This window comes from Orbicella franksi, chromosome 12 (genome assembly GCF_964199315.1).
Source record: "Orbicella franksi chromosome 12, jaOrbFran1.1, whole genome shotgun sequence".
Lineage (NCBI taxonomy): Eukaryota > Metazoa > Cnidaria > Anthozoa > Scleractinia > Merulinidae > Orbicella > Orbicella franksi.
Window position 1 is genome coordinate 23,479,651 of NC_138156.1, and position 25,845 is coordinate 23,505,495.

General features: G+C 41.3%; 2 protein-coding genes across 2 annotated transcripts; both read right to left on the reverse strand.

Annotated features, from left to right (window-relative positions):
* Positions 1 to 1,319: 1,319 nt before the first annotated feature.
* On the reverse strand, positions 1,320 to 18,419 carry LOC145462190 (uncharacterized). The gene is made up of 15 exons (XM_081445695.1): positions 17,116 to 18,419; positions 15,766 to 16,103; positions 15,034 to 15,183; positions 14,264 to 14,357; positions 12,343 to 13,310; positions 11,340 to 11,789; positions 10,191 to 10,400; positions 7,955 to 8,355; positions 7,568 to 7,634; positions 7,205 to 7,312; positions 6,137 to 6,356; positions 5,344 to 5,537; positions 4,673 to 4,802; positions 3,751 to 4,000; positions 1,320 to 3,219 (listed from the first exon to the last, which is right to left on the reverse strand). The coding sequence occupies exons 1-15, from the start codon at positions 17,402 to 17,404 to the stop codon at positions 3,168 to 3,170; spliced, it is 3,921 nt and encodes a 1,306-aa protein (XP_081301821.1). The 5' UTR covers positions 17,405 to 18,419; the 3' UTR covers positions 1,320 to 3,167.
* Positions 18,420 to 18,628: 209 nt separating this feature from the next.
* On the reverse strand, positions 18,629 to 25,567 carry LOC145462191 (uncharacterized). The gene is made up of 2 exons (XM_081445696.1): positions 21,506 to 25,567; positions 18,629 to 20,621 (listed from the first exon to the last, which is right to left on the reverse strand). The coding sequence occupies exons 1-2, from the start codon at positions 24,606 to 24,608 to the stop codon at positions 20,554 to 20,556; spliced, it is 3,171 nt and encodes a 1,056-aa protein (XP_081301822.1). The 5' UTR covers positions 24,609 to 25,567; the 3' UTR covers positions 18,629 to 20,553.
* Between the last annotated feature and the right edge of the window lie 278 nt (positions 25,568 to 25,845).

Consider the following 25,845-nt stretch of genomic DNA (forward strand, 5'->3'; position numbering starts at 1 on the left):
AATGCGCCACACTCTTAAAAATGCACCACACTCGGAAAAATGCGTCCCAGTTGGAGAAATGCGCCACACTTTTAAAAATGCTCAACACTCGGAAAAGTGCGGCACACTTCGAAAAATGCCCCACAGTTGGAAAAATGCGCCACACTTTTAAAGCTGCCTCACACTCGGAAAAATGCGGCACACTTTTAAATATGCGCCACACTCGGGAAAATGCGCTACACTTCGAAAAATGCAACACAGTTGAAAAAATGCCACACACTTTTAAAAATGCGCCACACTTTGAAATAATGCGGCACACTCGGAAAAATGCGTCACAGTTGGAAAAAAGCGCCACACTTTTAAAAATGCGGCACACTCAGAAAAATGCGGCACACTTGGAAAAATGGGCCACAGTTGGTAAAATGCGCCACACTTTTCCAAAAATGCGGCACACTTAGAAAAATGTGGCACACTTGGAAAAATGCGGCACAATCGGAAAAATGCGGCACATTCGGAAAAATGCGGCACACTTGGTAAAATGCGTCAGAGTTGGAAAAATGCGCCACACTTGGAAAAATGCAGCACACTCAGAAAAGTGCGGCACACTTGGAAAAATTGGGAAAATAGGTCACACTTTTAAAAGTACGTCACACTTGGAAAAATGGATCACACTCTTTGCTCGCGGACCTCGCTCGCGGAATTCTTTATTTCGCGCTAAACGACTCATTTTGCTCGCCGGATTTTTTTCCACCCTCGCTGGGAGCCTGTTTGCAGGGTATAGCTGTAGCGAAATTTACAACGAGCAAGCAGCCGTTGAATACAGAGAGCGCATATACGTGTTTGTTAGATACCAGAGGTATTTCCAAAGATGCCACGCATAATTTTGAAAGAAAGGCAACTATTTCGATTTTCGGTTTTAACCAAATAACAATTGGATACGAAACCTCGTACTTTGAAGTGGAACTGAACCGTAGCAGTGTTTTCCCCGCTTTGTTAGGCGTTAATTTATAAACGGAAACATTTCCGTGTGATCAATTTTACGGTTCAAAAAGCAACACGGCTAAGTTGAAAGCAAAAGACCCGACTGTTTTCCCGTTTTGACAGTGAAAAAGCTATCGCGAGTACCATTGCTTTATATGTAAGTCTGAGTGCAGTAGATTAGCGCTGTAAATGTTTCCAGAAAACTGAAAGGATTTTAATCACCTTGATTATGTTTCCAGAGTGATTCCGTCGACAGGTAGATGCCGTCTTTAACACGTTTCTTGTCAAGAAGCATCAAATTATTTTTACCCTGCGGTTAAGTTGGCTTGGATTAAAACTAGATCCCCTCCTGACTTTTCGTTATTCACTAGCGCGCAGTCAGTAGGGGGCAGCTATTTCAGAACTCACGAGTCTCTTCGTGTTCTTTTTTCTGAGCACTTTTCGTTGTGCAGGAATGTTATTTTGGAATTTGTTCAACCCCCATATACATCCCCCTCAAAAAAGTATTAGTGAGGGGATTCAGAATCGAGTCGACGTAAAGAAGACTTCACTTTCTCTAGTGACGGAAGACTTGGTAGGCTCGATTTCCGCCGCTTTCTCGAGTCCGGTCTACGTTCCTTCCCGAGTTCGGGGGAGTAGCGCGGGCTCCTTTTCCGAACAGCGGCTGGCAATCAAGCCTAAAGACTTGGGTGCTCGGACGAAAGACTTCCATGTGCTCGTGTCCGAAAAGCAAACAATGTTTCCGATATTTTTTCACAATCTCCTAACTTTTGGCAAATAGTTTACATCTTCACTGCCACAATAACCACTCAATGCCGAGCTGCGGATAAGTGATGGGGAAAACACTTTGCCCGGGGAATGAGCTGTGAATGCAAGCAACGAAGGTAAACGTCGCCGAATGGGGAGGAGGGTGGGAAAAGCTTTTTGCCGACAGCCGACAAAACTTCGCGAAAAGATAGAATAAAATTGGAAATCATGACTTAAATAAGTTAATGGCGGTCTCTAAGGACCAACTACGGTCTAAATGGCCAGAATACGGTGGTGAGAATGTCAATCAATAGCGCGGCATGGATTCGTGACTATTCCAGTTAATTGAAGCTATTTATGGAAAAAAACAAAGAACAGAGCTGTCGTTTAGCACGTTTATTGGCCCGTTTAAAAACGAACTACTAGAGTAATATGATTATGCATGAGCACATGCGTTAATGGTGCAAAGCGCGCAATGAGTCTCCTACCCTATTTTATCACTTGACCAGTACCAAGCCCCGCGCTCCCTGATTCTAACCCCCTCACCAAAGAAAGGTAAAGGGGCCTAGGGACGAGGAAGATACCTTCCCGGGCACTTTTGATACAGCTAAGCCACGGGCGACGGATCTTGAAAATCATGGCATTTGTTTGTCTCTTGGAATCTATCCTTATTCTCATCCTTTTATAATGCGGTTGGCTATTACTTGGTTGGTTTTTTTCTACCCTAGAAAAACCTATTATTTTTGCACATCAGAAAAATAAAAATGCGTTACATTGCTCCTTTAATACACTTATCAATGACGCAGTTTTCAAAATATGACTTGAATATAATTGCCTAAGAGCTTGCTTATTGGTTTCGAGACTGCTGTCATTGTTAACTCTGCCATTGCTATATTTCGTACATCTTCGAAGAGAAATGATAAAATCTCGGGCTAGTAAATGCCAAAAGAGAAAGCTGTAACATAGCACTGACCGAAAACCATTACCCAGGAATCGGTTGAAAAAAATATTCTCCAAATGTTTCTACAAACGTTTAATTTTGTAAGCAAAAAGATATTCTTAAACGAAAAAATATTGCACTTCCTATTAGATAGGATTTCCCACAAACAGTTGTTTACAACCTAATTATATTATCTCTTAACCTCCAACTACGTCAGTAAACCCGATTATATTGTAAAAGTTAACTTAAGCTGAAATACAACGGGCATTCTACTTAACATTCCCCCAGTACTGCACACTATACACTACATCGGCAAATATGCTCAATTTTCGTTCGGCTTAAAGGCCGTTCATTGACAATTTAAAAATATAGAAGCTATGTTTGAATATTGGTATATTTATTAATTCTATTGTAAGCACTTGGTCTATGAGTGGAGCTCTGAGAGAGCTCCCTGTTGAACATTTCCAGGGAAGTCGAGGTTCATTTTAGTTTTTCCACTTAATAGTCGGAAGCAATCGGTTCACCATGGACTTGTGTCGGTGTCGATGGCCACACAGTTTGATATGGCATAGCTGGGGACAAAGGAAAAATAACATTACAAAATGCATCATTATTTCAATGTAATTTGACTTATCGCTTTAACGTAAGCATAATGCAGTCTCGACTCGCCTATATACCGATTAATGAATAATGTACAGTATCCAAAAAATCTTACAAGTATCGTCAATATTTCAAAACCTGTAGCGCAACGTCGTTTCCAGGGCGAGATAACTCGAGGGAAGAGCCCGCGAAGTGTGATTACTGGACTTAAGAGACTGGGACCTAGTGTTTGCTGATAGGTTCCCTGCTAGGTTTCCAGGTTTCCTCTGAGCAAATAGAGCGTTCAAGTTGAAAATTCTATAGCGATTGGTTTACAATAAGCCCGCGAAATTCTTTGTCAACCAATCAGAAGGTAAAACCAAAACCAATCGCGACTCGCTGACAGGTTTTCCCGCGCTTCGCGTAAGCTTTATATATTTGCGTCGAGTTTTGATTGGTTCACTGGATTGCCTGTGTTCTTTGTGATTGGCTAGAGAGTGATTACGTTGACTTTCTTTGCTAACCTGAGCTTTTCCTTTGCAATAGAGGCAGACGAGTAGTCGGGAAGGAACAGCGTACTAGCGCACGTGGAGGCATGAGGCAGGCTGTCCTTGTCTCCGCCGGCTTTGGCCACAGTAAATGGAGCAGGCGGCCTCTTACGTCCCGTCACAAAACGAAGGAATCGACTCCGCTCGTCAGAAGTGAACTGAGTCAGAACTGTCCCAAGATGCTTTACCGACTCCGACGATTCGTTTAAGTCATCACCGTATTTACCTACGAAAAAAATGCACCGACTTTTGAAGTAACTGACCCGATTAAATGTTGTAAGAGACTTACCCCACCGAAATAAATAGCTCAATTACGGCATATATAAGGTACACTAAAGCTTGCCTTCATACCTAAGTAGCTTGACGGGACAGAACGCAGCTCGAGTTTTGGTAGCATGAAACGACTGTGGGTATTTCTACTCCTATTGAATGAAATTTAAGCCCATGGCAGGGTACCCCCCTCCCCCCGCCCCATACCAGTTTCCACATCAGGGTAGAGAGAGGCACTAAGGGTTTAAAAAGTCTCTCTCCCAAGGGCAGAACCCAATGACCCCTGGGTGCTAGTGAAGCCGGACCACATAATACGGAGTCGAATGCACCATCAGTAAGTTATATTCGTATTGACCTGGAACTAGCTTGCAATGGGGGAGGGAGGATATCATTAAAAAGAGACTCCCCGCATTAGCCTCAGTTGCAAGCTAGTTCCAGTCCCATACCGAGAATACGAATATGGTCTGTGAAGCTAGCGCGTCTCCCACCTTGGAAATTCTTCACGAAGGAATAAATCACAAGCCAACAATTATATTTCTTATGACATAAAAAAACCGTGGTTGTTCGTATTGGCGAACTTCAGATAAATCTTAAAGTTTATCAATAATCACCAAAGGGAAACACTTACAGGCCGACTTGAGCTGAGCGACAGAAATTTCCCGATCTCCACAGACTCCTCGCTCCAGGTTACTCCAGGTGAGAAGACAGAGCACAGACTCGGGGATAACTGACATCAAGCCCTCTCTGATTGCCTGAACCTGCGAGGAAATAACAACATGACAATCAAACCATACCTGCGCATACGTTAACGTTTAAAGACATAACGATCACCGCAGTTATGCACACAAGTTAAACAGCTGTGAAAATAAAGCTTGACCTCACCGAATACCGATGTAGTGCTCTACCAACTAAGTTATCAAGCCAACTGAAAGGTGGTCACGTTGCAAGTTCGTATTATACCCGTAGATGGTGAAGAATGCAAGTGAATACGTGAAAGATCATATATTTGAACTGCGGCGAAAGATATAAAGGCAAGAATGATCATCAATGATCAATCATGTCTGTACATCTTTCTCCGCAGTTCAAATATATGATCTTTCACATATTCACTTGCATAACTTAAAATAGCGTTATCACATCCCAATCCTATAGACTTGAAGCGCTATTTTAAAATCACCACTTACAAACATTTGCAGCGAGCAGTAGTTATCATTATTTACAGAAATTGTACCGTGTTTAAATCACGTTTCTTTTACTTTACCTATCTACTTCACAAATACTCTTCAAACTGTATCATACCTGTTTAGTGAATTCAGTCATCCGGACCTTTCTCACTAAGCTAGTGTACTCCTGTCTCTCCTCAGGCTTCACTACTCTCCCCTCCCCTCCTGGGAGTAACTCCACACGCCGGCCGTCACTCAACACAGTGGAGAACGTGCACTCGTTGCCATAGCTACTGAGGTATGACGCTTCGTCTTGGACTTCTAGTTCATCTACGATAAGAAGTTAAAGGAATACCGTGAGCTTAGAAAATGCTTCAGGGACCAGTGAATTACTTTTGTTCGACGAAGGGGCCACGAAATCGTTTCAGTACAATCCAGTCAAACGAACGTAGCATGTGTACATGAAACTACACAAGGACAAATGTAAAAGTCTCTTTTCCCCATAGTTCAAAAGAGCCAAGACATAGTCACAAGTTAGGCGGAGAATTATGCCTCGAATTGCAGAACCTTTGGCGCGCTCCTGTGCGGAACACAACAAGGCAGACAACAACAACAAAAGAGGAATAGAACGCGAATTGTGCGCAGCTGTGACACACATTGCGATGTATCATGCTACTAAAAGCGTCTCGCAAAAAGATCAAAAGCGCGCAAAATAAGGAAACAAGAAACAAGTTGCACAACTCATAGTACACTACATGTGACGGCGTATTTAGTTCCCTCAACTGCCCACCTCGAGCAGCGACAGCACCCACGCGCGACGAAGTTCCATGAAAAAAATCGCGCGTGTAGCGCGCAAGTTGCAGGACAAATTATTCCTCGCAACGGGCAACAGTGTCAACATGTCTGCAGAGATTACGTGTTACTCTCACCTGTTATGTTAACAGCTGCTTCATCAATGGCGATGTAGTCCTTGGCCCACGTGACATGCTCTCCAACAATGAGCTTCCAAACAAAAGGAGGGAAGGCCACAGTGAGGCTCTCATCACTGCGATATGCTCCTCCCATGAGGACCCCTAGCCAGTGGAACATGTGCAAAGCGTCACAAGAGGGATTGGGAATGAAACAGTCCAGAAAATCACCAGTCTTCTCCTAAGAAAAATCATACTGCGAACATTAACATTCTTTTATTGACTGACTGACTGACTGACTGACTGACTGACTGACTGACTGACTGACGGACGGACGGATTGATTGATTGAGTGAGTGAGTGAGTGATTGATTGAGTGATTGAGTGATTGATTGAGTGATTGAGTGATTGATTGATTGATTGATTGATTGATTGAGGATTGAGTGATTGAGTGATTGATTGATTGATTGACTGATTGATTGATTGACTGATTGACTGATTGACTGATTGACTGATTGACTGATTGACTGATTGATTGACTGACTGACTGACTGACTGACTGGCTGACTGACTGATTTGACTGACTGACTGACTGACTGATGGACGGACAGACGGATGGACTGACTGACTGACTTATTGACTGACCGACTGACCGACTGACCAACTGACTGTCTACTGATTGACTGACCAAATGACCAGCCAACAGACCGACTGACTGCCTGACTTACTGACTGATCAACTGACCTAGATTTATATTCTATTCCAACCTAAATTACTCGATGCGGCCAAGAAGGGGTGTACCTTGTGATTAGGATGAAAGAATGACAGATGCGAATGCAGCCATAACACTACTGGAAAAATGACCTGAAAAATTTCAGGCTCTGAACGGGATTCGAACCCACGTCCTTTGCGTTACCGGTGCAATGCTCCACCAACTGAGCTATCAAAGCCACATGAGAGCGGTCGCGTGTGGGTTCGAATCCCGTTCAGAGCCTAAAATTTTTTCAGGTCATTTTTCCAGTAGTGTTATGGCTGCATTCGCATCTTTCATTCTTTCATTATTTAATTGCTACTGTCGGACATCTATTACCTTGTGATTAGGAGTTCTGATCAGATATGGCAGGATCTCCGGTATGCGTTCTTCAGGAGGGCATAGCTCGTCAGCAAGTTCAGCCAAAGAGTCACGAAAACCTCCACCCTAGTGTGAAATGGGAACAAAGTTAAAGAAAAAATGTCTGCTAACACCAAGGGCTGATTGCTTAACAGAGGTTAAGAAAGTAGTGGTTTTGAATGGATTTAGAAGACACATGTCTGTTGCGTGTCTGTTGTAAAGACTCTCTCATCTGACCATAAACGGTGAAAGCGTTTGCCATTTCCATTGTGTAAGTTCTGCATAACGTGAAAAATAACAAGCCTAACTAAGAATCCCATTTATCAATTTGTATCAACCCACCTGATCAATAATGCCTTCACCTACAAACTTCACTTCCCACCATTGGTCATACTTCCTCTTGTTCCAGCTGCAAAGAAACGCAATGTCAACAACCAGTACAGGTGCACCCACTTTTAAACTCAACTCAGGGACTTGGTCGAGCGTGTTTTCCCGCGGTTGGCAGAGGAAACTTGATTTCCCGCGCTTGACAAATGAAACTAGCGCTTGGTATTCGATCGGCACTTTTTCCCGCATTAAACACCCAACGCTTGTTTACCACCAATTTTATGTTTACGTGAGCTCTAATTCGTTTATTTGTTTATTTTCGGTCAAAGCAATTGGCGTCATTGTTATTTTGGTCTTAGCTCACAACAATTACTAAATAAACACAAAACCAAGCTTACTGACCGAAAATGAAGCTTCTCCCCTCTCAGCTCATGGTAAACTTGTAAGAAAACACTGTTCCGCGAGTCAGCATGGCGCTCGATCAGCGGTACTCGCCTATCCACCGTTATAACCGGCATGTAATCAGGAGCTGACAGTTCAGTGGTCTGCAACAGCTCTTGAACCAAGCGCCACCGCTGATTGCAGAGCGGCAACAGAAAACGCATTTTTGGCAGTAGCGATGATAAGTCGTAACGCACAGAGTTACTGCTGTCATTTTCCTGCTTACTAGAAGAGCTGACACTCCATTTTCGAGATGACCCAGCTGACTGGTCTGTAATTTTAGTAGCCGGCTGCGCCGAGGAACTGGACTGTTGAACTTCAATTGTCTCCTGCCTTGAGGCCTCTAGTGAAGACTCCGCCTTCTGTTGAATAACAGAAAAAACATAATTACTTCACAAAGCTTAATGGTGGCTGTATTTACTTTACATTGGTGTGCAGTTCCTGCACACCAGTTGAAAACTGTTCACCTCAAAGTATGTTTCGTTCACGAGAGAACGTGCGTTATTTTGAGCCCGCGCGTGCGCAGATATGCATGAATCATAACAGTTAACTTATTTGCACATTTTATCAATTTTTAGCAGTCAGCCTTCTTGCAACGGTTACAGTAGATTTTGAGTTGTAGTTCCGTTTTGCTGTAAATCTCTTGAGTCACCGGGTAAGTGTTCGCCATCAGGCGTCCAACTTTGCTTATGTTTTTCTTTCGTTTAGTTTCCTTTAGTGTTCATGCTTTTGTCAATATTTCTAGATTTCGAAGTAATCATCGATAACGAATGGAATTAAATTGTTGTGATTCAAGTGTCAACTGATCACGGTGGTAACGGTGAATTGTACGGAGAGCGAAACAATATCTTTATTATTGTAAAGCTCATCTGAGTATGCACTAAGTAGAGGCTGTAAAATACCATTTTGATTATGAGTGTGCTTTACAGCAACAAAAAGCATAAGAACCTTGCGCAACACAATGTAACCAATCACAGCAAATAATTTGTATAGGTAATCATACAGTTTCGAGTTCAATTTGGAATTAATTTACACGAGTGAGTTTTTCAAAAAGCTGAAATTGCACGAGCCGCTTCGGCGAGTGTAATTTCAGCTTTTTGAAAAACTCACAAGTGCAAATTAACTCCAAATTGAACGAGAAAAACCGTATGATTACTTATTAATAATATAAACATGAAAAAATTCGCGCGGAGGAAGTGCCGGAAGATCTTTCTTGAAGCCATTTTTTCTCATTTGAGAAAACTTTTTTCAAAGTTTCAGCTCAAAATTTTCGTCATCATTTTACGTGATATCATTTTCTTGGAAAAGTTCCTATTGTCTTTCAGTCAATCATAATCCAGAATTTCGATGTGTAATTTGCACTGGTGTTACACTTTTCGCACTGATGTTACACTTTTTGCACTGTGTTACACTTGAACAGCACTGCTCTTAGCCAATCAGGATCGAGTAATTTTTTCATGTGTATTATTAATTTTTTAACCAATCAAAGGCAACAACTGTGACTTGGCTTGTGCGTATTTTCCCGCGCTTGGCGCCGGTGGCATGCTTTTAAGTCTAGCTCTGATTGGTTCATAGCGCTTTTTGATTTTGTTATGATTGGTCAGATACAATCACTTGATTTAGATGTCATTGGAAAACTGCAGTGAAGAACAGCTCTGTTAGGCCTTTTCACAAATATCCGGATATTTGGATATTGAGATATTTGGAAGTTTCCGAGATATTTAGAAAATATAAAGATGTTTAGAAAATTTTAGTTTATTTAGAAATATTCATATCCTTTTTTTGGCTTAGCCCCGCGTTTTCCTCGCTATTTTCTCGAAACACTACTCAGTTCTATCCCAGAAACAATCCAGCTCAGCGATTTCCTACTCCAAAAATATATTCACTAGAAGCGCTGAAGCAGCAATTTTCCGAAATGGCAGATGCTGGTAACATGGAAATGCCTGGATCTTCTCCCTCAACTCCTACTACTTGTACTTCAAGAAAGTTTTGAAAATTTCGGCCAAAGTGATTCAAAATCAGTGTATTTGTAAGACAAAACTATGAGATTTTTAGACGGTTTTTCAAGATAGTTAGAATTTTTTTTGGTATTTAGCAGATTTTTAGAGAGTTTCCTGAAAGATATATATTCGATTTTACGAGATATTTGTGGAAAGGCCTAAGCTCTATCAAGGACAACATTAACTGTATTCAAGACCTTGGCAAGCAGCTTCTCTTCTTCCTTGAGTTTCTTCAACAGTGCTTGCAGGTTGTTTTTGTAATGTTCTTGTTTCTGTTGTTTAAGCATCAGTTCATTCCGCTGCAGCTTGGCATCAACAATGTCCATGTCAAGAGTTAGTTCCTGTGGAGGTATCTCCTGCTCTCGAATGCTGTGAACTAGTTGCTTTTGTTCTTCTATAAAATGTATCTACCAAGAAGCAAAGGACAAAACAAATGTTAAAGGCGAAATCTTAGGCAGCCTCCACACTACGCCGGAGAAATTTGAAAACACAGCTTTATTTCTACGGTTACATGTATATAGGCCTACTGTCCACACTAATCCGTCTCGAAAACAGAGCTTTTCGAAAACGCTCTTCAAACCAGAGGAAGTTGAAAATGCCGGCTTTGCGTTTTCGTGTGGACGGGAAACATTTTGAAAACGGAGCTTTTCAAACACAATGGCTTCACGATAACCATGTGATTTTCCTGACCGAGTTTTCCTCAAACACAAATCCAAAATGGCCGGTGATTGTTGCGTTTTAAAATTCCTCGGGTGTAGTGTGGCTGGGGCCTTAAACACGCATAACATTGTGTACTCTCAGGTTCAAAAGATGGAACATGAGGGCTTTGAAGCTGATAAGAAATGTCCTGCACAAACGATGGATCTCGAAAAATTCAGAGAGCACCTCCGCAACACACAATAACTGGGTTGCTTTCACATGTCTTTCTTGAGAAGACACGTGACAGACTAAGTTGTCTTTTTAGTCTGACAAGTGTTCTGCTCACAATATTAAACCTTTTGTTTGGTGCCGTTCTCGTTGCCGTTGCCGTTGTGGTTTGCTCAAGCTCTCTAATTAACCATCATCAACAGGTGCACTAAAAAAATCTCCCCAAATTTTATAGATCCGTTTGCTGGACATGGCCAGATCTTGGTTGGCCCTTGTCTGATGACAAAAGACTCAGGACTGACATAAAGTTTTGAGTCACTTGTAGCCTTTCAAGATCTTCACACCCGTAACAAACTTGTTATTTTATGGGTGAATTGTACCAACAAAAGGCAATTTCTTCTGTAACAACAGTACACGGGCCAATCTTTAATCTTTAATAAGTATACTCCTGAAACAGTGGAACAAATGCATGTTCTCACCTTGTTCTTCACCTTCCTGAGTTGCTCCTTGTACCTTTCAGGGGATACTCGTGAGGCTGTTGTCTTTTTGACAATCACCTCCTGTTGGTGATTAGTCTCCTCTTTGGGTGAATCATCAGCTTTCCCCTCCACGTCACGCTTTGACAAACCTTCTTTTCTCTTTAAAACTGGAGTTGGGCTTCCTCTGGACTCTGAGAATAGCCATGATGACATGAAGGAGGACTCCGAAAAGGAATCAAGCAGGAATTTATTTGGACAAAAGGTCTGGTCTCTCAACATAGAGGGGCCGCTCACGAGATAAAGCACTGAGTCAAGAATCTGAGCAATTCTACACAGAGCAATAGCCCGGTAAGCTAACTGCTCTGCAGAGAGGCCAGCAAGACATGGATGGCTCATGGTACCAGCCTTGGAAAACAGCTCAGGTATGACACTTTCAGCCTTGAACCAGCCCTGTTGGATTGATGATGCAAATACGTAACTTATGTTCGCATATTGACACAATGCATTCACAGGATTAGCGGGGATGAGGTATCTAGACAAATCTTCTGTAAACTGTAGACACGTTTGGACATTAATTTGTAGATTGTCCAAATTCTCTTGTCAGTTTCATGATGAGAGAGAAATTAGTATAAGGACTGGTGGTTTGGTCTTCATTAGACCAAGTACAGAATCCTTTAAGTGTTGACCTTGACAAAGACTATACACTGACTCTACACACTTGTTGATTTACATCACTCATCCCAGTTTTAATAAAAGTCGAGAGGAAGCTTAACTGTAAAACCTCAGACCATTCGGTAATTTAGCAAGTTAAGGTAAAGTCGACATCAAGCCAAGAAGTTGATGCCAATAAAGCTCACCCCTGTTATTGTACCTCCACAGCAGACATCTCTCTAAACCATATGGCCTCTCTTTAAGGAGAAAACTCCTTGAAGGCAGACAGAGTTGTCCTAACGCATTCCGAGCAGTTTAATGTACTATTAAAAAGACTTCATTATTTTCTTACCTTACATCGTCCTGGATTAGACTTTTCATGAACTTCGCATAAAAAGCGCACAAGAACAAGATCATTGTTTATGTCCCAGCCATTTGAAGGTACACTGGATAACCTTTCCATGTGCACTTTCTCTAAGTCAATAAGTACATTAGTATATCGTGGGCCATGTGATCCAGAAGATGTGCTTGAAGTTCTACATTCATTATGTAAGCTTAGTTGACAAGAAGAATCTTTATCTGAAGAAGACTTCCAAGACAATTTGTTGGGTGGTTGACTGTCACTTAATGTACTTGGATGTTTTGTAGTGTCGCATAACCTTGTTTGCTGAGAATTGCTATCACTTGCAACAATTGAATCATTAGCAAGAGTGCTGCATGGCAATTTGGCTGAACAGCCATTAGTGCCGTGCTGTTCAGTGATACTGCCATCTACACGAAGTGCACCACAGAAGCCACTTGGAGAAGAAGTAGTTGCTGTACATGATATTCCTTCTAACTCAGTTCTGTTTTCCACTGTGTCCTCCAATTTTTGTTTTGAGATCGGAGGAGGTGCCATGTTCACAGCGAGTATGCCAAGCTTATGAGCAATCTCAGCATAAGACAAGCTTTTCTTACTTTCTCTTCTTTCACTTTTCTGCTTGACTCGTCTCTTGATGTAGACATTCAATGCTTGACTTCTCTTCTCAATGGAGACATTACAGAGGCTGTAGTAATACTCCAGCACAGTTTGCCATAGCTTGTCTTGCTGTAGATGGCTCCAAAGACTCTCTGAGCCTGTCTGATCTGTGCAAGAAGAACTCATTTCTCCGCATGTACCTTGCAGGCCAAAGAAAGAGATCTTTCTGTCCACAGGTGAAGTCACAATGGTTCTTGATTCTTTCTTTGTTTTTGAATTCTTACTGAGGTACTGCTGGATCTGTTGTTGACATGGGACATAACAGAATGCGACAGGTAGACGCAAAGACATATGCAAACATTCTGCAACAAACAAACAGCAAACTACTTGTTAGTTTCTTCAGTCAACAGAAGAAAGGTGCCAGAGAAACGATCTTACAGTGCAAATAATTCAACCGTGCCACCTGGAAAAACTAACCAAACAAGACGTAAACTGAGAACAATGGACTGGTAGCTTCTAGAAATGGCAGTTACAGTAACAGTCTCTTTGAAGTGAAAACATATTTAACACTTTTGATTCCTCTGCATTATTATTATACACTCTTAGAAATTCAGTCCTTGATGGCCAATTATCATAATTATAAATCTCACTCACAAATATTAACTTGAAAACTAATTTTGCGACAACTAAACTGAAACCATTGAAAAGCGTACAAAATTAAGGATCAAAACTAACCAATCAACAAAAGTTTCCCAAGAGGTAAGTGAATTATTTTGCACTTTGTTAAGTTTTCAATTCTGTTAAGAACTATTGTAAGGGGTTCATATTCTTCAATGTTATTGGTTTATTAGAGAAAAAGGTCGCTATCCTTTGTTCTCAAGTAACATTCTGATTGGTTAACTCTTTTCCAAGTGGTCTGATTCTAATAGTTGCACTGTGATGCCATATGTCTTGAATGTATAATATTTCAACTAGTGTGGAGAACTGCTAACTATCATATAGTAACTACAAAATCAGGGGTAAAAGTCGAGGAAATTTAAATTACAGTCGAAGAACTGTAAGAGATCAAATTACTACAGTAAGTTTCACAATCATTTTAATCCTTTCTTAATCGTACCTGAGGGGGAGGGGGGCTAGTGAAAATAAATCACTGTGGGGCAAACATGTTGCACTTTGGGCAAGATGGAAAAACTGATTTTCTTTGTTTCTTAAATTTAAATGCATAATTTACCTACAAAACTAAGTTGGTCTTGATTAATTTTCAAACAAAAGACTCTTAAATTGTTATTAATACGAGACAGAAATAAGTCCATACCACTAGCTTCTTGGAGTGCTCGCAGTCTTGCTAACAGTGATCTGGCCTGTCCACGGCTAACCAGTATACTGGATGGAGGGTAAACTCGTAGAGACTGCCATCATAAACAAATGGAGACAGATCAATATTGTCTATAAGAATTGAAACTGTAAAATTATTTAACATATCATATACTGGCAATTTAGTGGATTTCAATTGAGTGTCGAAAGTAATCAGGCAATTACTTTGGTTTTGGTTTTACTATGGTTTGAGATTGGCTGAGTAGTCTGATTGCTTAAGTAATTGGTTTGGCTTTGGTTTTACGACTCTCAATTAAAAACAGCTCTAAAAATGACTAGGAAAACAAACAGATTTGCACACAGTCCCACAGTAAATAAATAAACTTGTAAACAAACAAATAACTTAATTACAATATTGACTCAGAGAGGGAGCCACATCAGCCCTAGCTGGTCACTGGTTGTGAAGGTCCTCTATCCAGGTTGAATTGGAAATTTTTTTTTTCAGAAGGAGGAAAGCCAGAGTACAGGGAGAAAAACCCTTGGAGAAATGCAAGAACCAACAAAAGAAGCCTACATATGGACATAAGGCTGGAATCAAACCCAGTCCACACTGGTAAGAAGCCTTCTCACTCTTGTCACTGCAACGCACCATCCCCGCTCTCCAAAAACTCATTGGGAAAAAGTTTCTTGCTATGCCAACATCCAGGTTAGGTTTAAGTGTACATGGCATGCTGTATGTGCCAGTTGACAATGGCGTTATAATGCACAAACCTTTTCTTTCTTTCTTGGATTTTCCTTTGGAAATGAAAGCTTGGGAAGACTTGAATCACTTTCAGGCATTGCCACTAGTGATGCAAAAGACACCTCACTGATACAAGTCTGTTTCACTCCTGAATCAGACACTCGTTCAATTTTCAGCAGCTGAGTATAAAAGAAATGCAACAATAATAACTTTTCAAACAAAAAATGAAAATGCTGGATGGGGGAGGGAGGAGGGGAGAGGGGCAGTTACGTGGGTAAAATGTGCATTCCACCCAGGAGAAAAGCAATAATAATTATGTCACATCAGGTCATGGAAGCCATAGTCAAGCAGCAGCCTAATAAGCTACAGCTGTACCTATGTTTAACCTTGTAGTCAGGCACCTTTAGAAAGCCTTCATTAACCAGATCTACTAAGTCCTATTAGTATCACCCAACTTGTGGACTAATGCAAATCCTGCATTTTAATTGGCTACATTACTAGAGGACTATTGGTAATAGTCCTCAAGTAGCGAAATTGGCGCAATCAAGCGTGACACTTCCTTTAATTTTATTCCCAAATAGATATTTCTTCAACTTGCATTTGCTAACTTATTATTGCCTTTTCTGTCCGACTAGTTAAGTGATACCAAAACAATTAGACCCTTCACCCTCAAGGGCCACAGGTCAATAGCCCTTGCGGGCTAGAGGTCTAATTGTTAACTCCCAAACATGTGGTAACAAACACAAATGAAAAAACCTTACCCTGTCTCTACAAGGAATGATGGCAAATCCTCCAATTTTGGTTAAACTTAAAATGAAAGGAGCTTTACTTGCTGGACAGGCAGCTCCACAGTAAACCCTGTCATAGCTACATCCTGTTGGGTCCAATCGAAAACAATTTCCAGCTATAAACTTGGGTGGACACATGTCGTAAGCCACCGAAGGAGAGAACCTTAGGAATTCCTCGACCCTTTCCTTAGCAAAGTGCACAAGATCTTCATGTAGTTCAATGCCATGATTGATACCCTGAGCTTGCAAAATACAACCAGCCAAACAGGAAAAGTAGCCAGTTCCACTACCAATGTTGAGGAATGACAAACCTGATGGAAGAGAAGAAGGAAAGACATGAAACATGTTTCCAGCCAGATTATCCTGTGACACATAGAATGTGTCTGTACAAGCAGACAAACTGATCACCAAGATAGAACCAAAATCTATCTCAGAAATTCTAGCGACAATGATTGCCACAGCTGCTGAAGAGTTGTTTGCATAGGGACACATGGATCAGTGAACTTTTTATCAGTGATTGTAGTGGTCACAGCTATAATGCAAAAACAAGCCTCATGAGTGCTAAAATTAATCTTGGTCAGCCAGTTGAACTGTGGTTCAGGTATCAAATCCGTTACAATCATGTAAAATTTGTATAAACATCCCTCCTGGGCAACCCCCTGGGCATCTGACATTTCCCCTGGCAGATTTTCAGTTGGTTAATTCCCATCTCCCAGGCAAAAATTGGTGTCCAAATGCCCCATCGTAGAATCATAGCAAGCAATCAATGCTCCTACATATCAACTAGTCAAATACCTGGGGACTATGCACAGCTGGGGAAGGGATGTTATGTCTCTTTTCCTCTTTGTTTATATAATCAATTTATAAGTCATGTCAACATTTAGAAAGCTTAGATGCCTAGGTCCAATATCGATATTTTAAGGGCGTTAATTATTACCTTTCGATAACTGGAGAGGGATCTAACGATACATACATGTAGCTAAACCTAACTTTCACATTAGGACAAATAAGCTTTTAAATATATATTATAAGCTTAAGTGTACATATTGGGGTAGTTTTGTCACAGTTCGTAAGTATTTGACTTTATCTCAAAGCATCTCTGAAGTAATAGTTATACCTCTGAACGCTCAAACTTACCAAGCTCATCAAAACTGATAATATTGGCGAAATGGAAAGTGGAATTATTAAGTCAAGGTACGCAATGACCTCAATTTAGCCAACTTTAGTGAGCTATTTCACGGTGCCGGCAGAAATACGTACAATTTAACTGTGCAACTCCAAACGCCACATAAAAGAGCAACACAGAAATAAAAAGACTCCTACCTGGCGACAGATCTAAGGCCTCCAGGACAGTAGCGTACATATGAGGGGCCGACATATGAAGATGCGGATCTCCGAGCAATGGCGCATCGATGTAGGCTTCCAGTTGTAGGTCAGGGGAAACGAAAGCCCCCCGAGGAACCGCACGAAAAGCGTCCTCGACTTCTTTGACCGTTATAACTCCCATGTGAACAAGCTTGTCGACCATTTCCTCGTTGTTTCGACCTGTGCATCTCCAAGCCCCGGGTACACCAGACGAATTCCTACGAGCAATCAGAACTGGCCACGACATTCTTCAGCTTTTTTCACGGCGCTTTCCAAATTTGCTTCGTCACCGCTTTCGTTTTCGGATTATCTTCAAAAACGAGGAGACGAATAAGCACCTGACAACACGTTTACCCCATTACCGTATAATAAGGGTACAGCGACTGTTTACCTTCAGAGAGAAATAAAAATAAAATTTCTTTCTTCTGGGAAAATTACTTTGTTACCTATCCTGGGATATCGAGCCCAGTCTCCTAGCGGAAAAATCACGGAAGTTCGCCAGGAACTATGGGAGCAAAATCCCATCAACCTCTATTCCGTAACAAGCCGGATCCCAGACCTCTGTCACGCAACGCTCTGTGACAGAGACAGGGCCAGAACTGGATTAGCTTGATCCACAGTCTCGTTCCCTCAGAGAAGAGGGCCTCACGGCGCGGGAGTAGCATGTTCCCTTGAAAATTTCACCTTTTCTCCCCTGTCACGTTCCAAACTATTGAATTCCATTGTTCTCCAAAATTTTTCAAAGCTCCCTTAAATAGTAGAGATATCCCTTGTTCACTCAAATTAATCCCAAAAAAAACTCCTTGTTCCCTTGAAATAAATGATCGTGTTCCCTTGTACCCCCATAGCCCTGAAAGACCCTCAGACAGGAAGCCTTGAATAACTTTTGCCTTTTTGGTTTGTTGAAACTGAGTGCAGTCTTCTACTTTTTTATGCTGATGCCTTTGAATTTGCAGGGGTGGGTCAGTTCTTGGACCCCTCAAATCCCTGTGCCTGTGCATGCCCCAGTCACCCAGCTTTGAACTGGCATGAAAATTTAAAAGCTGTGACACTTCTTGATTTGTGGGAGAAGAATGTGGGGCTTAAGAAATGTTACAAAATCTCGGGTAAAGTACCACATTAGAATAAAGCCACATGAACAAGGCCCCAACTGGTTCTCATAGCTATGCCACTTGCCCCAGTGATCCAACAGTGACCTACCTTTGTAGGCTACAGTTTAGAAACAAATAAACTAAGCTTACTGAAAACATTATTTCCCGCCCCAGCATTTTATTCTTGCAGTTTTGCTTGTTGCCAATGCATTGATCTGTGATCATCTGTGCGCTACAGTCCTCTCAACCCACTTTAAACTAAGTGACAACTCTAATACTTTTTGAAACTTTATTGCAATAAAGAAACGTAATATAGATTTCGTATTTTTTTAAAAAGAATTCCTTCATACTTCATCCATGAATACTAATAATCTAACAACATCAATTTATTTCCATGTATCAGTGACGTCAACTCAACTGCTAGACTAAATTTAACTTTAACTTCACTATTAAATTATTCTTCTTTTGAAAACTCGACACTAACCAAGATCTATTCGAATAAGCTTCTCAGGCCTTCAATCTTTTAAAATGTATTTCATATTTATAAAAATATTTCATCAATTTCCTTGAAAATACTCCAGAATAAAATAGCAATCCATCTAGATGTAAAAAAAAAAAAGAAAGAAAGAAAGAAAAGAAAAAAAAAAACCAAACAAATAGAAAATAGAAAACTCTGCATCAAGACCCAGGTGGGTCACTATTTATGATTATGGGAAGGTACAATTTTGATTAATTGTAAACGCAAATGCATGTCACTTACTCTTTGATGAGTTCAAGGGGAAACAATGTACAAAGTTGTAATAGGTTGCTTGATTACATCTTCCATTCCAGAATATTTTAAACTTGTTTGTAGTGATGCAATAATATATCTTTAGAGCAGTATATTATCTTGTCCTTTTCCAAAGTTCATAGAATAAAAAAACACCTGATGTAATATTGGGAATTCATAACAGGAATATCGACAACAGGAAAAAAGACAACTTTTGAAAAGAAGAACAAAATATCTAACTGTAATATGATATTTATGATAATTTTCAATACTGACGATAAATTCATTTCTCATCTCAGAAAGAAAATTTTGATATAAACAAACCAATTTAAAAATCAAACTTATTTCTATCCAGTGAATCATGACAATGCTTATTGCCACAAGGAACCCAAATCAATTACAAAAATAAAGATAATATTATGGCAAGCAGATACATATGATATGATATAGTTATGTCCTCTTTTTCTACGGCATACTATGATATGCTCCATGATAAAATAATAATTTTGATTCTGTATGTCCGTCAGAAATCTTTGAAACCAATATTACCGGTAGAAAAATATGCACCCAACCTGGATTGCCGAACATGAATATAAAAATTGAATTTGATACAAAAATGAATTTAATCAATTTCCTTTAAATTCAACTATGGAAAACTCTTGTCAATGAAAATCTTCTTACAAATTATGTATTCCATATGGAATTACACAAATTGCACAAAGCAATTTTGTACGTTGTAAAGTTTCTGTGGTCCCTGAAACTGTAACATTTAGTCTACTGAATTGACAGTAAAACGGAGCAATGAGTTACACAACAGTTAGCTCTCCAGAAATGGCCACTTATGCTGCCGTGTCAACATTCAAATTCTTGTCACTGGTCTCTATATGTTTTATATATTACTTGTGAGGAGAGTGTTTAAAAATCAAGATATTTGTTTTGGAGATCACTAGCCAGGTCAATTCGTGTGACCTTGTCTCATGATGGTAAACTTAGATTAGGAGAATTGTTTTGGCAATCACTTGCTCAATTCTTGAGACCTTGTCTCACAAATTGTAAACTTAGATTATAAGGAGGAAAATGATACAGAGCAATCACTCTTGGGATACCCAGGTACCATTGTACAGTGTATTTCACTGAAACAACTCTACATGCACTCTTCAGTGACCAAGGGCAGAGGTGGCTTGCTCCAGGTGAGACTCATACAAAAAGGACGGGGTTGCTCCTCAGAAATTTTGAAAAGAGCCCCTAAGAGGTACCAAGATCTTGCTTTGTGGGTGTGGCTGAAACTTTTTTCACCTCTAAGAGGGACGAATGCTAAAACAACACATTATCTTCTCTCACATTTTTTCGGCTCAATACCCTAGAAGGTACAACTCCTGCTGTGGACCTTTTGAGGCTCAACACCGTTAGGGGTACCAAAACTGCTTTTTTTAACTCCTAAAAGGTGTCATGAGCAGCCCTGTCCTTTTTATATGAAAGTACCTCCTTAACGGAGCTTGCTAAAAACAGTACGTGAATCACTGAAAGACAGGTTTGTCATAAGGACCTCTTGGTTTTTTTCCTCTTGGCAGGACGAATTGTTCCATCTAGTTGTGTTCCCACGGCTGAAAAATAAATGACAAAAGAACATGGGGTTAGTTTATGCCATGGCCAGAAATCTTATGTTGTTGCAGCTTATTGCCATGATTAGATTTATTATGATTAATTTGCTGAACAATGCACAAGGTTATCTCCCCTTATTGCAGGAATTATAACCCTTACTCTAAAATTCTTGAAGATCAGACTTTGTTATCAATTCTTCAGGTTGTCCACTTTTATATGGTACTGTTTTCAATGCTACACAGGCAGTGTTGCTGTAGAGTACATGGATACAAGACCATTCAAATGAAGCTCTTGAGCAGCGTGATCTCAGGCATATGAGCTATTGACAGATCTCAGATCTTTGTTTCGAGTCTTAATTTGTTTTTGGAGGCACGGTAACCTCATGGTTAGTGCGTTCATTCCCAGAGCGAGCAGTCTGGGTGCGAGCCCTGGCCGGGGACACTGTGTTGTGTTCTTGGGTAAGACACTAAACTCTCGCAGTGCCTCTCTCCACCCATGAGTATAAATGGGTACCGGTGAATTGTTGGGGAAACCTAACAAATTGCAAGGGAGTGACCTGCAATGGACTAGCATCCCGTCCAGGGGGAGTACAAATACTCCTAGCCACTTCATGCTACAGAAACTGGGATAAGCTCCAGCAGCTATGATCCATTGGCTCCAAGGCTTCCCCCTATACACTTAATTTGTTGCTGGTTTGCAGATCTTAAACCTTGATTTCCATTACCAAAATCTAAACTGAAGGAAAATAAAAACCAAATTGAATTTATAAATTATAACCATACATTTGTAAATAACTTCTGCTACCATAACTTACACAAAATGCTTGAACGAGTTAAGGTACAACTATAATAGTACATGTACTCCTCTGAATATTGCTACAACTTACATGTTCTTCTCACTCCAGGATGATTCTCTGTATGGTTTGTGTAATGAAGACCATTGCCGTTGCTATTGCCAATGTTCACACGTGCAATAGAACTGTCGTGAATAAAACTCAACTTTGGAGCTGAACCACAGAAACTTCTTTTTCTGAGACTGTCTGCGGTCATGTTTCTCAGTTCATTACAGTCTAGTCTGGGTGAACAAATGTCGTCTTCTGAAGTCGGACAAGTCTCATAGGAAACTGAGCTCAAAACTGCTCTTCTTTCTTTGAGTTTTTGAAGTGCTTGGTCATCAAACTCTCTCTGTTTAAATTCCATTTTGATATCCAATCCTGAGCTTTTAGGCAATTCATGATCAGCCATTCCATCATTACAAGCAGCTGTCACAATAACAGAAGGTCTGTCACTAGAAGGGTCTTTTGAATAATTTTCTTCAGAGATTTCAGGTTTTACCCTCTGAAAACTTTCAGTACGTGGCTTTTCTGCACAGGGGTCATTGGCTGACTTGTCATTTCTAGCACAAGAATCTTTTGAGGGATTTGATTGCAAGATTTCCAGCTTGGAAAGTGATTGCTCCTCGGAGTAAGAGTTCACTGCAGTTGTCTCACCATTAGTAACTGTACTGGAACTGTGATCTGCAGTTGACGACGCTGTGGTTGCTAAATTGACTTGTGGATCGGAAGTCACTGCAGCAACATTTGAGAGATTACAAGAAGCTAATGGCTGCCATCTAGTTCTGTACAGCAAATTTAGTTGCTGCCAATATCTCATGGAGCTGGCCAGATCAATGAATTGTGTCTGTACAGGTGTGGTGCTGGTGGTGTTTGATTCCACACTCACTGTGTTTCCACTAGCTGTCTGAGAGGTTGTTCCAGGTTCTGTCTTTCCTTCATACACCATAGAAGCTTCATCCCCACCACATACATCTGATTTCACCTCCTCTTCCTCTCTCTTCTGTTGACCTTTCTCAGTGCTGGCATTTTTTAAACTGCTAGTTTGTGCCATTGAGAGGTAAGGGTAAACAAAGCTAATGGGATAAACATAATTCAATGGATAGGCTGCAGTCATAGCTTGTTGTCCAAGCTGGCTGTTGTTAACATCTGTGGCACTATACAGTGTGGGATAGATGCCATATTGCCCCTGGGCACCAACAAAATACGTAGGAGAAACCTGTTGATTGGACCAGGTTGTCTGGGTGTTGGTTCCAGCCAAAACAACAGTAGCTGGTGCTAAGGTGGATCTCGCCAGGGTAAGATTCTGCACAAATTGTTTTGATGCTTGGCTTTCTGTTTGGGCAATGCTGGTGACACCAGGAAGACTTGGTGAGCTAGCAGATACTGTACCCTGGGAACCGCCAGTATCAGAGACAGTTACTGCTTCTAAAGAATCAAACGACAGTGATGACGTCTTCCTTATCACAGTCTTTGCATCGCTTGGCATCATCCGGCATTCGTCTACCAATTCTTGTCCAGACAGTTTGTTAGATGCGAGGACACTGACATGAATGTCACTTGAAATTGACTTGCCTCCTTTGTCACAAATGGCTGTATCATTTTTCATGATGCTAGGTGATGTGACAGTCTCCTGAACTTGTGAGAGTGAAGTAACACTTTCCCGGCTTGTAGAACTCACTTGAGGAAAGCTTACAGATAATTTGTTGATTATGAGATTGGGAGACAATTTACTTCTATTCGGGAATATATTCGCACTTGACCACAAGACTTTGCGACCTCTATGATAGGAGGCCGCCTGATTAGAGCCTGTCGCTATGTTCTTTGACTGTGCGTCTGTACTTGGCTTGTATTGGGAGATATGCATCATTGGTTTCATGTCTCCAAAGGCCGATGATTTTTCAACATTGTTGCTGCAGTTCTGAACACCAAGTGTCAGTGGTTCAGTGGCATTGGCGTGTGCTTTCAAGGTAGAATTAACTGTTGATGTAGTGGTTGTGAGTGATGTAAGTGAATTACAGCGAATGTTCTTAACATGTTCGCGGTAACTTCCAGGAACTGCCGGTCTCTTGCTGTTCGCCTGGCTGTTAACCAAAATCTTTGGCAGCTCCAAAAGCGAGTTGCTGCTAGGGACAGGCTTTGCAGTCGCGGCAGTAGTTTTCACTGCACGAGGCAGTGCGCTAATGTTCATCGCAGTAGTAACATTTGTGGTCTCTTTCTTGCGTTCATGAGCTTCAGCCAGCTGTTTTAACATGTCTGCAGCACTATATTTGCTTGTATCCACAAAACAATTGTAGATCAGCTGTTGAACATCTAAAATCTCCTCAGAGCTAGTACTAGTTGTGTCTGAGCAAGGACTTGCACTGTAAGCTCTCTGGCTGGTAGGGGATGATAACCGACGAGTGGCCGGCAAACTGCTGTCATTTTGACCACTGACCAATCTTGCAGCTTTAGGAGTTACGATTGGAGGTGTCTGTGCGCTTGTACGAACCGCAAATGGTGTTGACGTTTGCATATTTTGTTCCGTACCAACAAGGCTTCGTTCAGTAACAAAACTGCCACTGCTATGCGGCTTTTTGGCCTTCGATTTCTTGGGTAAGCTACCTGAGGAGGTTGACTGTTCCCCCGTGTTCCCTGACAGAACACTAGCATCTGTGTAACCCGATACACGAAGTTTACTATCATTCGAAGGTTTGTTGGCTGTTCGTCTCGAGCACAAAACACTGAATAATTCATCGCTCACAGCATCCCCATCCGGTTGGACTGCTCTTTTCCTTGAATTCTCCTCCACATTTTCCGAGGAGAAAGGTGCATTTTTCACCGCGGGCAGCCTATGTGCTTGCGTGGATGCCGCCGGCAAGTGGTGAATGGTGGCTGCATTCCGACACGATGAATGCCTCTTTGCGACTCGTCCAGCAGAAGAACTTCCCCTCACTTTATCAGAATCGACTTCCGTTTTCTTAAATCTTTGCCTTCCTAGTTTTATTCCAAGCACAATACTCTCACCCTCATTGATCTGCACAGCAAGTACTCCGAGATCCAACAGTCGTCGATCCTTGGAAATCGCCAAAGTGCGAAGTTTGCTCGCCGCTTTCTTTGGGACGGGAAAGCTAACGGTGATCGGGGCATCGCGGTGGCTACTTGAAGGATTTCTCATTTTCCCCAACAGAGGAAAATATTCTCCTTCTCTGCAGAACAACTGTTCACTCACAGGTCGTCGACAAATTTTCCATGGCGAGACAAGCTTGCTGTTGTTGCACGGACTGCAAGCGCGTATTTGAAACAAAACACCCCTTGAGGATTAAAATTCCTTCACTTGGCGCCACGGGACAGTTTGCAGTAATTTCTCGCCGGGGTACCGTGCATTTGTGGAAAAATAACCACAAATGCTGAGAAAACCTTACGCATCCGACTGAGACAAACAGATGAGCAATCATGCATAGAAAATTTCGTGTTCTTTTCTTTTCAGCTTGTCATGTCATGTCACCCATTCAACAACGGTTGAATAAATTAACATGCCATGAATAAGACACGCACCCCTCTCCCCAGCGGGATGTTTGCCTCAACGGGGTAGAGTGGGGAAACTCTTAGTTTTCCATCAAGGTTCTCTAAAATTTAGCACTGCTCGTACCTAGTACGTAGTGACACAGTGATTGCTAGTTATTACTGGTGCGGATGAGGAGTAAGTCAACAGGCCAGCAGTCCCGGTTCAACTCGACACTGTTTGCTTCCATGATGTGCTCGCAAAATAAAAGCCCCGGCCCCGCGATATAAGGGCGGACCATTATTTTTTGAGGGGTGGGGCAATTTTCTGGGGCATGATATTTTTTCACCATTAGGTTGTTCCTTATTTCTTTGGTGGGCAATAGCTTGTGCAAGAATTGTTTTTAAAGTAATACAGAGGATCTGGGTGGTAGAAAGCACTTGCTCGATTTTTTGTTTTTGTTTTTGTTTTTGTTTTTTTGTTTTTTCAGCAGTTTTTGTTATGTGCAGAATATAAATATTGCCTACCATCCCTCCAGCAAAAAAAGATATTTGTTCGTCCCTAGTAGCCTGGGAACGCAGACGGAGTTCTCTCTGTATCTACTTACCATGCCAGAGAGGGGTGGCGGAGGGGGACAGGGGCGTTCCATAGTTATTGTCGGCTTGCACTGTCACGGAATCATAAATAAAAATCATGACCATTCAATGAATTAATTCAAGAATCTGGGATATGATAGATGATTGATATATAAACAACCTCGCCAAGATTTAGGTCTGTGCGGTTTTTCATCCGCGCGTTATTCGGAAAAGTGTTTTACCCAAATTTATAGAGCTTTGTATGGAGACGCCATCTTGGTGCCCTTCCGAGGGGCACCAACTATGTGCGGCCCCAAAGCATATGGTTTTTCAGC

What these genes read in the sequence shown, in the direction of transcription:
- LOC145462190 (XM_081445695.1), bottom strand. Translation starts at nt 17,404, where the DNA reads ATGTCGTGGCCAGTTCTGATTGCTCGTAGGAATTCGTCTGGTGTACCC. An exon ending in AGCACTCCAAGAAGCTAGTG is followed by an intron (nt 13,311 to 14,263) that starts GTATGGACTTAT and finishes TGTTTGTTGCAG; the next exon opens with AATGTTTGCATATGTCTTTG. An exon ending in AAGAGAAGCTGCTTGCCAAG is followed by an intron (nt 8,356 to 10,190) that starts GTCTTGAATACA and finishes GTTATTCAACAG; the next exon opens with AAGGCGGAGTCTTCACTAGA.
- LOC145462191 (XM_081445696.1), bottom strand. Translation starts at nt 24,608, where the DNA reads ATGAGAAATCCTTCAAGTAGCCACCGCGATGCCCCGATCACCGTTAGC. An exon ending in TCCTGGAGTGAGAAGAACAT is followed by an intron (nt 20,622 to 21,505) that starts GTAAGTTGTAGC and finishes TTTATTTTTCAG; the next exon opens with CCGTGGGAACACAACTAGAT.